At 39.4% G+C, this 13,393-nt stretch overlaps 1 protein-coding gene across 6 annotated transcripts in view; it reads right to left on the bottom strand.

Moving 5' to 3' along the window:
* The window catches only part of nsd3 (nuclear receptor binding SET domain protein 3), a 123,046-nt gene that overhangs the window by 75,689 nt on the left and 33,964 nt on the right, over positions 1-13,393 (bottom strand). The window contains exon 1 of one of the 6 annotated variants that reach the window (XM_069917832.1): positions 5,953-6,308. The exons of the other annotated variants lie outside the window; for them this stretch is intronic. Within the exon in view, the coding sequence (XP_069773933.1) occupies positions 5,953-6,012 (60 nt within the window). The 5' untranslated portion in view covers positions 6,013-6,308. Of the gene's footprint in view, positions 1-5,952; positions 6,309-13,393 lie in introns of those variants that run through there. 6 annotated transcript variants of the gene reach the window in all.

Below are 13,393 nucleotides of genomic sequence, written 5' to 3'. Positions count from 1 at the left end.
ATATATTCTTCAAAAATTTTTTTTATCTATGTACAGTCCATTCCCTTTATCTTCTATTTCTCTGGGCAGAGCTTGATGTTCTCCCTCCTCTTCCCCTGTGTGCTCCAGGACCTGTGTCCTCTACCTCTCTTCCTTGTATCTGTGTTTCTTCTAATTTTCTTGTTGGGCTGTTTATCTCAGTTTGCTGGGTATTTTTTGATAGATATATATATGGCATCTTGATGTTGGTCCTCTTCTTCTGGGCTGGTCATCTGCTGTGTCTCTGATTTCCTTTTTTCATTCTTCTCCCCCCCATTCCCGTTATTTTCTATATCTTCCCATTGGGAGCCCTGCTGTCGGGTCTTTCTCAGCTGGTCCCCCCTCCCGTCGGTGTTGTCTTTGTCGTGTGCGGTTGTGCACCTATGTTTGGCTCCGTGAGCCATCTTTGTAGTCCTGCATTCGGTGGGTCGCGACCCTGTGGGGTTTCCACTGACCTCAAGGAGTGGGCTCCTCTTTCCACGGCAGGCCCCTGCTTCTTCATACAGGTAAGGCCTTCACCTTTCTCTTTTGGCATCTTTCCTCCTTCTTTTCTTCCCGTTGTTTTTGGCTTTTCTTTCTTTGGTGCCATTTCCTCCACACCTTTATTTTTATTTGTTGTGGTTTGTGTGTCTGGGGGCTTTGCTTTTTCTTTACTTTTTTCCTTCTTTTCTGGAGAAGGCTGGTATTCTCCTACCAGCCACTACTCCATCACATGACTCCTCCATAAGGAAGGGATTCTTGATAAAAAGAGGAACGTCAAGATCAAAACTTCTACAATTCACAGATGGTGTGCAAGAGTCCATGTAGTGCCTTCAGGCATTCCTAGCACATTAAAGAATTTTACTTGCTCAGCACGATTCATTTCCTATTCAATTCTTTGCAACTCTGAAGGTTATTTAACTTCTGTCAAGAATTTTCCAATTAATCATAATTTAGATCAGAGACAAAACAAGAGTACCACACAGCAAGCCAAAGAGAATGGCAAGTTGAGAGATAAACCAGCTATTCTCAAAGCCGCTATTAACTAATACGGGTGAAGTTCCATTGTTGGTACTTCTTTCTTTGATACGCTATCTCTAGAAATACAGTAGAACTCCTGGATCCAGCATCTATGGGGATTGGTAGATGCCGAATAATTGAATTTCCTGTTTACTGGAAATTATGTCTTGCGTGATCTGTGAACTTATGGTGATGCGCGCCAATTTTAATCTTCCGCATTTTTTACCTATTTAATTTCCATGATTTTTTAAAAATTCCGGATAATGGGTTTTACTGTAAGGGGTCTATTCAAAGTTTTTCTTCCACTTTTCTTTTGCTCGACTGTTTCAGCCTCTGTTTAATTTCTGTTTTCTGGTATCCAGCTTATTTAAGGGGGGGGGGGGGGAGCCGCGGGGTAAAATCAATTTTTAAATTTTTTTTATGTCATCGGTAGGAGAGAAGTATGGAATAAATCAACTAAACTTGAATGCATCATAGAGAAGGGGGTCCATAAACTAAGTAGGGTCTTAAGGGGGCCATAGACCAAAAAAACTATAACGGTTGAGAGTGGCTAAACTCACTACAAAATTGAAGAAACTCTAGCCCAGGTTAGCTTCAGTTGCAGTTTTTAAATTTGCTCTCCCCAGCCAGTTCCATTCTTAAGATAACCAGCAATTGGACAACTGATTTTACATGAAGTAGGTTACCCTTTACCGCAGCTTCTTTCTGTTCAAGACCTTTTCAGCACATGTCTCTTACATCAAGCCTGCACGTCACCACAGCAAGGCATCTCAAAAAGCTGGGTTATGTAATCGGCTTCCAAAACACAAAGGATGTGCGACACTACCTTAAATTGTTTTGCTTATTGCAAAGACACTGACGCATTTTTCAAAGTGAAAATGCAGACGTCAACATCAACTCTGTGGTATTATTTTTAAACAAACAATTGCTTCAAAATGATGAACATCTATGTGCTGGACCGCATTGAGATTAGAAAAGAGGAAGTGATGATTGATCTTCAAAAAAACATCAAGATTAATAAGTCCTTGGGTTCAGATATGATACATTCCAGTCACTATGGGAAGTGACAGAAGAGGTAGTTGGGATATAGGCTATATCTTTGCAACCTCCTTGGCCAGAGCGGAGGTGTCAGAGGATTGGAGAATGATGAATGTAGTCCCCTTGTTTAAAATAGATCATGGGGAGAATCCTGGGAATTATAGTCTTTCGCCAATAGTGTACAAACTATTGGAGAAAATTCTTAAGGACAGGATTTATGAGCATTTGGCGAAGTACAGTCTTCTCAGGGAGAGTCAGAATGTCTTTGTGATGGGAAGGTCATGCCTCAAGAGCATAATTGAGTTTTTTGACAATGTTCCCCATGAGAGACTAGTTCAGAAAATCATGAGTCAAGGGATCCATGAAGCCTTGGCTGTGTAGATTAAAAAGTATAGTAGTGGATGCAAAGTATTCTGCTTAGAGGTCAGTGACTAGTGGAGTTCCACAGGGCTGTGTTCTGGGACCTCTGCTCTTTCTGATTTTTATAAATGACCTAGCTGAAGAAGCAGAAGGATGGGTCAGTAAGTTTGTGGATGATATGAAGGTTGGAGATGTTGTGGAACTTGGGGTTCAAATCCATGTATCCCTCAAGGTTGTCACACAGGTTGATAGGATAGTTAAGAAGACCTATGGGATGCTGGGCTTCATTAATGTGTAATTAATTGTGCAAGATGAATACTTTCCCAAGAATACAACATATTTTTCAAATATTGCCAATACCTCAGTTTTTCAGGAATTAAATAAATGTAAGAAAATTTCTTTGTAGGTCTCCATAGAAAAATATGGAAATATAAATGAGGAGGATTGCAACTTCCAAATTTTAAAATGATCAAGCAGCACTAATGGAATTTCTTGCTTCCTTTTCTGAGGAAGGAAGGAAACCTGCACGAGTTATATATTTTTTTTAAAAAGTCGAATTGGAAAAAATTGGAGAGAGAATTACAGAGGACTTAATATACAAATAGGAAGTAAAATTAATATCTGGTGAGAAAAAAGCCTCTGTTAAAGCGTATGATTAATATTTTGAACAAGATAAATAGTGAAATTCAAACAGGGGTGGAGGCAATCACCTAAAATGCCTTTTGATTAAAAATAGACATACCTTTTACAATGGGTAATCAATTTTTAGGTATCTGATCTCATAAGATGATTAGATATATTGAAGATTGCTCTGAAGGAGGACATTTGATCAATTAAAAAAAACAAGCATGAAATATTTAATAACACACTTTTTTGTTATTTTCAATTATGAGCATATTTAAGGGATAAATTAGGCCCAACAATGATATTACTGAAGTGTAGTGATGTAGAAATTTGATTCAAAAGCAAAATATAAAGAAATGCATCTTCTACTTCAAATGGGAACTCCTAAACAGGGGGTTTATAAGTCTAGACAGAGATGGGAATCAGACTTAAATGTTAGAATTGATAAACAAAGCTGATATGATCTTTGTATAACAAATACAATAAAAGTAAGGTTCAATATAATTTTTTACATCAATTGTATCTCAGCTGCAGAAATTGAAGTCATTGCTGTTTTCGAGATGATCTCGAGCTGAGTCGAGAGCCAGCGATATTGCATCTGCTGTGGAGCGTTTTAGACAATAGGCGAATTGCAGTGGCTCCAAATCTTTGCTTAGGTACGTTTTAATTCTAGCCATGACCAGCCTCTCAAAGCATTTCTTCACAGTAGAAGTTAGTGCTACTGGGCAGTTGTGTAAAGCGAAACAATATTCCAAAGATGCCAGGCTAAAGATAACCAATCAATGAGAAAAATAGATAGGTCAGTAGGAGATGCATCAACGATTGTGATTCAGACGGCTAAGAAACTTGGACAAGGTTGTATGTGCACAGTTCTAAAAACCATGCAACAGTTACATGCTCTCACTTGACCAGCACTGAACATTTGTTAAGAAATTTATATGATACAAGTAGTAAGGTATAAAATCAGTGATATAACTTGCTCTTCAGTTTCTGTCATGGAATCTTAGCCAAAGACAGACAGACTTGCATTGACAGAGCATCTTTCAGATTCACAATTCTCCCAAGGGCTTTGCAACTGATCTAGCAGTTGGTGTAATACAAGAAACACAGCAGCCTATTTCTGCACAATAAACTCTCAAAGTGATCTTCGTTTTCCTGTCAACTGAAAAATAAATATTTGCAGGGCTGCTTTCAATCTCAGCCATATCTCAAGTCCGTATGTATTTGTGATTTTGGTTATATTATGCAATTATGACAAAAAATATAAAATGCAGGTCAGCTCACCAGGCTCCACAGATGCAGAGTTAGTGATTCAGGCCAATAATCTTAAGTACTGTACTTCTATCAATGTAAACAGAAAAAGAGATGAAATCTCTAACTTAAAGGGTGTGTACACTGTGACTATAGAGGTCTTTCTGGAGCTTGGCTCAGTCCGCTGCAACAGCATGCATCTCCCATTTCAATTCCCCATCCCATTCCCTTGCTGACATGTCTGTCCATGGTCATGCACTGCCAGTCTGAGACCACCCACAAAGTGGAGGAACAACACCTCATTTTTTGGCTGGGCACCCTCCAACCAGATGGCATGAATATAGACTTCCCCGACCTTCATTAAACTTTTCTCTCCACCCCCTCACTTCCCTGTCTCCTTTTGCAGATATGACAAATTCTCACCTCTCCCCTTATCAGAGCCAATTAACACCTTTTATTGGTCTGAATTCCTCCCCCAGCTAGCATCGTCTGAATTCTGAGATTTTCCTGCATCTGGCTCGTTCTGTTTACTCCTTGAAGAAGGGCTCAGGTCCAAACCATCAGCAATGCATCTTTGCTTTTTATGGAAACAAAGACCAGCTGAATACTGTACCATATGATAATGCTATTCAGGACACTCAGTGGTGCTCAAGATGAAGGCCCAGCCTTGCCTGCCTGCTTCAGCCTCCTAAGGAAGTATAGGCCCTGCATTCCTCCAGCATTTCAGCTGAATTGATCTGCCTGAAAGATCTTGTGCAAATTTATCCTCTTATTGATGTGGTCACACACAATACAGGTTGACATTTAATTATCAAATGCGAGTACTCAAGTTTGAGCCAAGATACTTGCTGAGGGTTAGCTTCTCAACTCACGGTTAATTTTTTTGTTCAAGTATAATCTCTAAACCAGATTAATTTCTCATTGTAACGTGCCTCTTACATTGTGCACATTAGTTTTTCAACAGAATGTATAGAATTTTCTGATAGAATACATGCCCTACTAATTATTAAGCTCATCTGAATGTGGAACTCTAAAATTTTGTAAAAATCAGTGAACACCTCTATCATATTTCGGTCACCCGACGAACTTTAGTCATTAAGGTGATAGACTGACAATATATACTAAGAAGAACTGCTCAGAGGAAGTTTCAGATCAATGTAGCCTATCAAAAAAGCTACATTAATTTCCTGCTTCATCAAACTACCTCCAGAAGACAAATGGGATATTGGATGCACCCCTCACTATGAACATCTTAATCTCTTAACTGCCTTATAAGTTTGTAGAATATGGTTACCCCCAACCCTCACCAATACTCACACATTTCCCCAAGTAATCAGCCAACAATTTTTAAATGTTTGTGTTCTTAGAATGCGAGGCACACAAAGACGCACCACAAGATCAGCGCCACTAGAGACGAGAAAGAGAAGCAGAAGAGAGTCACTTTGGAGACAATAGTGCCCGTGGTCCCCGCTGCCACTTCCGATGCTATTTCCCTGAGCGCCCATATCTGCTGTAGCCACACAACCTGCCTGAACCAGACCTCCAGCATCCAAGTAACCCTCTTCATCTCCTGGTTCAAAACCCCTGATGCAATTAAGAAGCCGTCCACACCCGAGGCCCTTCACAAGCCATGCGCTCCATCCGTAACCCTCGCCCCAATACCTGGTTCCCAAACGTTGGTGAGGCCTTTAGCTGCCGAGTTCCTTCCTGCATCTGCTCCATTATTCTTCAGGGTGGGAGCTGTTATTGGCTTGGGACATGCTGTCATTTCAGTGCATCTTGTGGACATTATGCACTACAGGTACAGGTTGCTTTGTCCTGGCTGGCTGCCATGTCTTTTGATTGATTTTTTAAATTTCAAATTTAAATATACAGCATGGTAACAGACCATTTTGGCCCACGAATCTGCGCCGCCCAGTTTACACCCTGTCAGTCTATGTTTTGAACGGCAGGAGGAAACTTAAGTCCCTGGAGGAAACCCACAGAGGCACAGGGAGAACATACAAACTCCTTACAGACTGCGAGGGATTCAACCCTGGATCTTATCGCTGGCTCAGTAAAGGCATTTTGCTAACTGCTACACCAACTGTGATTTGTACTGATCACATACAAATGGAAAGTATTCATCATATTCTTGACATGCCTTGTTAGTGGCAAAAAAACCTTTTGTGATTCAGGAGGCAAGTCACTTCCTGCAAGATCCTCATGTTCTGGCCTGTTGATTGTAGTCATGGTACTTGTGTAACAACTCTCCAGGACAGTGATAAACAAAGATTCAAAAAAAATAATTCCACTAAATACAGAACTCTTTTGAGAAGGGGAAAATAGAAAGTGCAGATGAGAAGGTATGGCAGTCGAGAACGAAGGAAGCGCATGACAAGCAGGAAAGCAAAAATAAGATTAAAACAAACAAGCACTGCATAAGCATCAGAGAAAATGAGAGGAATAATGTAGGATAACGCAGTTTCACTTAAACTGCAACAGACAATTTTCTTTCATGTCCATGAGGTTACGGCCAACCTGCCCATTTGAAATGAATCACACAAGTTGTCCCAAGGGTCATAATATTGTTCACAAGGTCTAGTCAGCAATTTCCACATTGCTACCTTGCAAAGGGATACCAGACCACCTCAAAATATCAGATAATAAAAATAATTGATTGTTTTACAAAATATATTACAACTTCTCCAAATCTGCGCTGTTGCATTACAAATCTAATTACTGAATGAGTTAGTGAAACTGCATGCCTGCATTTCATCAGGATTTCCAAACATCTTACTTGAACCGTCATCAAGTAACATATTTTTGGACTGATACAATTGAAACATTTTGATTTACCATGAGCCAGAAGTGGTTTAAAAATAAATTCTCATTACTCATCCAGGATAGGGGCATGGATATTTTGCCGATAACAAAAAAAATACCATTAATGCTTTCATGTTAGTTTCAGTGTGCATATTTCAGATGAAAAGAACTCCTCTCTGGACCCCATTCCAGCTACACACCTATCCACTTTCCTTTCCTGACTGCCAGTGTTCCAACAACAGCCACCTCTGGAGTACACAAAATTTATATTGTGATCTTTAGGCTATGTATTGCTATCAGATTTTAAATATTGTAACTCGTCAATTATTATGTCCACTATTTGAAAGGGAAACACAAATCTTTCTGTAAAATCACCGACAGCTGTGCTACTGACGGGTCAGACTGAAAATGAGCTTTAGAATGTTCCTTCCTTGCATTTATGTTTTCTGTTCATATTTTTAATATGCTCTTTCCTCTAGCAAGCCTCTCCCTCTGCCCCATCATTTTTTTCTCCCACAAGGTTGTTTAAATTTCTACATTGGACAGTTAGGCAGGATAAAAGCCCCTAACTTGCCCAGTTCATCAGATTACATTGATCACAAAAATAAGATTCCAGATTTATTGTCAGAGATGACATGACATACAATCCTGAGATTCTTTTGCTCATGGACCATGCAGAATTACCACTTATTGGTGGTGCAAAAAAAACTGTACTCAACGTACACATGTAAACAAACTGACTGCAGTAGAGAGAGAAAAATCAATAAAGTGCAAGTCCTTGATTGAGTTTGTTGTTGAGAATCTGATGGTGGAGGAGTAGTAGCTGTTCCTGAACATGGTGATGCGAGTCTTGTGGCACCGATACCTTCTTCCTGATGGTAGCAGTGAAAACAAAGCCTATGCTGGTTAATGTGGATCCTTGACATTCCCTGTAGATGCTCTCAATTGAGGGGAGGATTTTGCCTGTGATGTCCTGGACTGTGCCCACTACCTTTTACTTTACACTCAGGGGTATTAGCGACCCCATACCAGATCGTGGTGCAGTCAGCCAACATAATTTCCACCACACATCTGTAGAAATTTGCCAGGGTTTCCTCCACCAACTCCTGAGTAAGTAGAGACACTGACGTACTTTCTTCATGATGCCATAATGTGTGTTGGGTCCAGGAAAGGACCTCTGAGATCATGACTCACAAGAACTTAAATTTGCTCACCCTCCCCACCTCTGATTTCTCACTGGATCGTACATATCTTATCTTCCCTTCATGAAGTCAATGATCAGTCACACTTTAATCTTCCACAAAAATGTCACAACTCATTCATGAGTCCAGGAGCAAGTGGAGGCATAGACTTGCTAAAAGGCCCATCGTACTTTTGACTAAATTTTAAGCAACATACTCAACTGAAAAGTATTGCAGTCGTTTTATTCAAATGTTGCCCTCAATAAATAAGCCACGCAACAATGTCTAAATTTTTTTAGCAGACCCATGCCCACTGGGCAATCCAGAAAATAAATAATTTCCAAATACAATCTTCCAGCATCCAAAACAAAACAGATTTGATAAATTTGGCAAGTTTTCATTCTGATCTTTAAATGTTACATAGTTTTAATCCAAGGGTAGACTTTCAAAAGACTATGATGGTTCAGGATCAGCAAGGAAATGTCAGTCAAAATGTACCAATTGCGCACTCTGTAGGTTCCAAATTACAGCAATTCAAAACTATGTCTATGCATGACTTCATCAAATCTTGATTGTCACACATGGATCATCTTGCTATAAAGGTGGGTTTGGTTATAATTGGTTAAGATGACTTTACCTTTGACAGAAAATAATTTCTGTCGTACACTCCATAAGCAACAAAAATCTTCTGGAAACTGGCAGTTCTCTTTTGGAAAAAAAATCATACAGGTATTTTTTTTAACTACTGTCGATTTGTATTTAGACTATTTGTTACTCTTGTTCAGTCATTTCCTCTCATCTATACCTTCAGACTATAGAGATAAATGGAAAGTGAAAGAAAATAAAATTCTGAGTGTGTGAAAATATCGGTAGGGAACAAACTACACAACTTTCCTGCAAATAAAACAAACAGGAATTGCATCAGAACGAGATCATTTGCTTCTGAGTCAGCGGTGTGATCCTTTCCAAACCAGTATGATGAAAATCTCTTTCCATTGTCAGGTTTAAGATTTCACATCAGTTGAGTTTGTTATCTCACTCTAACTCTTAATGGTCAAGATTCCGGGCTCAAAATCATGTGAGCTTAATTCTACACTGCCAAGTCTCATTCAGGTATGGCTATTGCGGGGAAATGATGCACTGCTACAGAACATAACTCTGAAATTGGGTCTTGTATATTGGGGAACACATTAAATAAAACTTTATGTTCCATTAACTATGTATAAGCAATAAATTCAATATTGGGCAGTCAGGATAATATACCTCCATCACTTCTCTAAACATTGAAGAAGGTTTTCAAAATCTTAGTTATTAGTTGTTTGCTCCACTACTCTTAAAATGCATGTCAGTTGCCAACGTATCTACACAAGTCTACACATGCAAGGTCAGCCAGTGAATGTCTTACCATACTGAACCATAAAGAACAAAAATTGAAACTGATCTATCCTCAACTGCCAGCAATTGAACCAGTAGTAATGAATAAAAATTTTTTAATTAGTCTTTTTTTCCCCAAAAAAAAGCAATTCATGCATTTTGAACTTTTAAAAGATGTTTGATAAAGTATATAATAGATGCCATCAACTCTGACCCATGGCTGTAACAACACAAGATGAGAATGATTAAATGAAAATGTATCAGTGGTGCATAGTTTTCCTGGACTGGAATTAAGGATGTAGACCAATTCCACAAGGGTCAGTTTGAGGATCCCTCAATAGTCATCAACAAATTGGACTGGTGTACTCGCGGCACAATTTCCAAATCTATCAATGTCATAAAACCTGGAAGCATAATGAACTGTGAGAGGAATAATTATAGATCTTGGGATTATAGGCAGTTTGATGGAATGAGTAGATCAATGCCAATTGAAGTTTAAAATACAGGGTTGAGTTTCAGCAAGTGAAGTGAAGCAAAATAAATTGGACGACATATCCCTAAAAGGGTTCAGGAACAAACATGTACACAAAATTGGGTACATTACCCTGGGCTTTATAAATAGACAAAGTACGTGCGCAGTGAGCCATTACAAAATACTGGTTCAGCCAGTATTCAGCTTTGAAAAGATAGGAAACTCTTGGAGAAGGTGCAGAACAGATTTACTGGAATGAGGACTTTGATCTCCAGTCATTATCTTCAAAATTTCTATACAATCTGAAATTGTTATTATCGATTGAGGACAGGCACATACAATCCTGCTATTTAGAAAGGAAAGAGCAAAGAGGGCAGCAAGGCTGACGTAGTGGTTAGTGCAATGCTGTGACAACATCGGTGGAAACCCAGGCAGACACGGGGAGACCGTACAAACTCAGTCTCCCTGTGTCTGCCTGGGTTTCCACCACGGGCTCCAGTTTCCTCCCAACATTCAAAACGTACTAGTGTTTGTAGGTTAATTGGATGGCATGGGCTCGTGGTTTGAAATGGCCTGTTACTGTGCTACAATAGAATACAGTAGTTCACTGAGTTAAAGAGCGACAACAAATGAAAATAATAGCATTTCACAGTTATCTTAGTGCAAATAAAAATGACCTCTACAGAGGACAGTCCATTTGTGGTGTCAGATCAGTCCCTGATAGGGAAGTTCAAGAGCCTGATAGTGGTTGGAGAGAAAATGTCCTTGAGGTACAAGTCTTCAGGTTACTTCTGCCTAAAGGTAGCAGTGAGAAGAGGTTGTGACGAGGGTCCTTTAAGATGTTAGTGGCCTTCTTGGAGCAGCACCTCACATAGATGCATTCTTTGGGTGGAAGATTTTTTTTAAAATTTAGATGTACAGCATGGTAACAGGCCCTTCTGGCTCATGAGCCCGTGCCACCAAATTATACTCAATTAACCCTGGTAGGTTTTTGAAGGGTGGGAGAAAGTGGAGCACCCAGATGAAACCCATGCAGACATGGGAGAATGTACAAACTTCTTACAGAAAGCTCTGGATTCAAACCTGGGTCACTGGTGCTGTAATAGCGTTGCACTAACCGCTATGCTAACCATTGTGCAGACCAAGCTATGGTTGTTGCCTTCTGTGTTCCTGAGCAATTACAGTTCCAGTCCAGATTAGAGTTGCACAAAAAATAACATTTGAATCATTGGAAGGCTATCCCTTAATTGCACCCAAATTAAGGTGAGAGGGAGGACATAAAAAATACTGGCAGGATTTAAAATGTGAAGTGTTACCATTTGGTTTATCGAAACTGTGTGACCATTGTATTTATTGGTTGTTTCAATTTTCCTTGATTCTGATTGTACATTATTCTTACCACAGTTCAAAAAAATGAACAGTGAATAATGAAAGTAATTCAACAATAGGCTTCACAAACCACATCTGCTTGCCAAGAATGCTATTGCTTATCTTGGATTATGTGCAAGTACTAAATGCGTCAAGTGGTTCCCTCTCCAATCACTTTCTACCAGTGCAACTTCCCATAAGATAAAAAGCTGGAGCATGGCCAAAATCTCACTTCCACCCCAGGATGACACTAAAATCAAGAGATTATAAAATGAGAATTATCTCATCTTCCAGGAAGTACAGAGTTACTTTGCAAAAGGTTTCATTTCAATTTACAGTACATCAGCGTGCACTTTCAAAATTCTCAATCTACACTAAACAAAAATGAACCTGGGCTAGAATGCAAAAATCACCTTGCACTCCAGCTAAGCATCCTCAATCTATAGTAAAACCAGTTACCCAGAATTCAAGGAACCAGCAAAAAAAAAAACTTGGAAAATTAAGACATAAAAAAGTTTAAAATTGGCATACCTCACCAATAGTTTGCAAATCACACAGCACACAGACTCAAGCAACTGGAAAATTCACTTATCTGGCATAGGTGCCAGATACTTGAGATTTTACAGTATCAAGATATACCTTAGCACATATCTGTCCCTGCCAGATTTATGGCAGGGCAAATTCTCCACAACCCAGAAACAAAGCGAGAGAGCAGTTGCAGGGGGCAGGGGGTAAAATCCTTGTCTGTGTCAGCAATAATATTGTATTATTAATTTGAAGTGTTGTTGGAGCAAGTCCTCTCAAATCATCACCTAGAGCAGAGCAGCAAAACATTTGCAATTCACACATTTTGGTAAACATCACAGGGATACTTCTGATGCACATGCAAGAATACTGTTACATAACAAAACTTTACATGTAAAAAGCACAATGACAGTGTCCTCCATAATTTTTGGTGCATTCTTTTATTTCCCCGTGCTCCACAGTTTCAAATTTGTAATCAAACAATTCACAATTAATAAAATCTGGAATGCACATTTTAATCAAGTTATTTGTATACATTTTGGTTTGACCATTTGAAATTACAGAACTTCTTATACATGGTCCCCTCACTTCAGGGCACTATAATATTTGGGATATAGCAATGTTATTATAGTCCTGTTTAGTACTTTGTTGCATATCCCTTGCATGCAATGACTGCTTGAAGTGTGTGATTCAGGGACATCACCAGGTGCTGAGAATCTTCTCTGATGATGCTCCGCCAGGCCTCTCCTGTAGCCATCTTCAGGTTCTGCTTGTTTCAGGAGCTTGGCCCCTTACATTTTCTCTTCAGCATATGGAATTGCTCAATTGGATATCGATCAGGTGACTGACTTGGTCATTCAAGAATTTTCTAGTTTTTAAGCTTTGAAAATCTTATTTGTTGAGCAATATACCCCCCCCCACCCCCCCCGCCAACACATAACACATTCCACAGATGAGGTGGTATGCTTTGGGTCTTAGGAAGTTCTATTAAGCCTTCGCACTTTGCCATCATGCTAAAGCAGGTTAATCTTGCCACATCTTTTTCCAGAATTCTGCAGACTCTTATAAATACCTTTTGGCAAACTGTAATCTGGCCATCCTGTTTCTGTGGCCAACTAGTGGTTTGCATTTTTCAATGTAGCCTCTGTATCTCTGTTCATGAAGTCTTCTACAAACAGTTGTCATTGACACATCCATACCTGCCTCCTGATGAGTGTTTCTGATCTGTCAGGCAGACATTTGGGTTTTTTTTTCTTCATTATGATGAGAATTCTTCTGGGATCAGCAGTGGATGTCTTTCTTGGCCGACCAGTACATTCTTTCCAAACAGTTGGTGTTGGTAATTCTAATATTTGGGCAATCTCTTACTGTTTTATTC

The sequence above is a fragment of the Narcine bancroftii genome, chromosome 2 (assembly GCF_036971445.1).
Source record: "Narcine bancroftii isolate sNarBan1 chromosome 2, sNarBan1.hap1, whole genome shotgun sequence".
Taxonomy (NCBI): Eukaryota; Metazoa; Chordata; class Chondrichthyes; order Torpediniformes; family Narcinidae; genus Narcine; species Narcine bancroftii.
The sequence above is the reverse complement of the archived record's forward strand: the minus strand, read 5'-3'. Positions and strand labels throughout refer to the sequence as shown.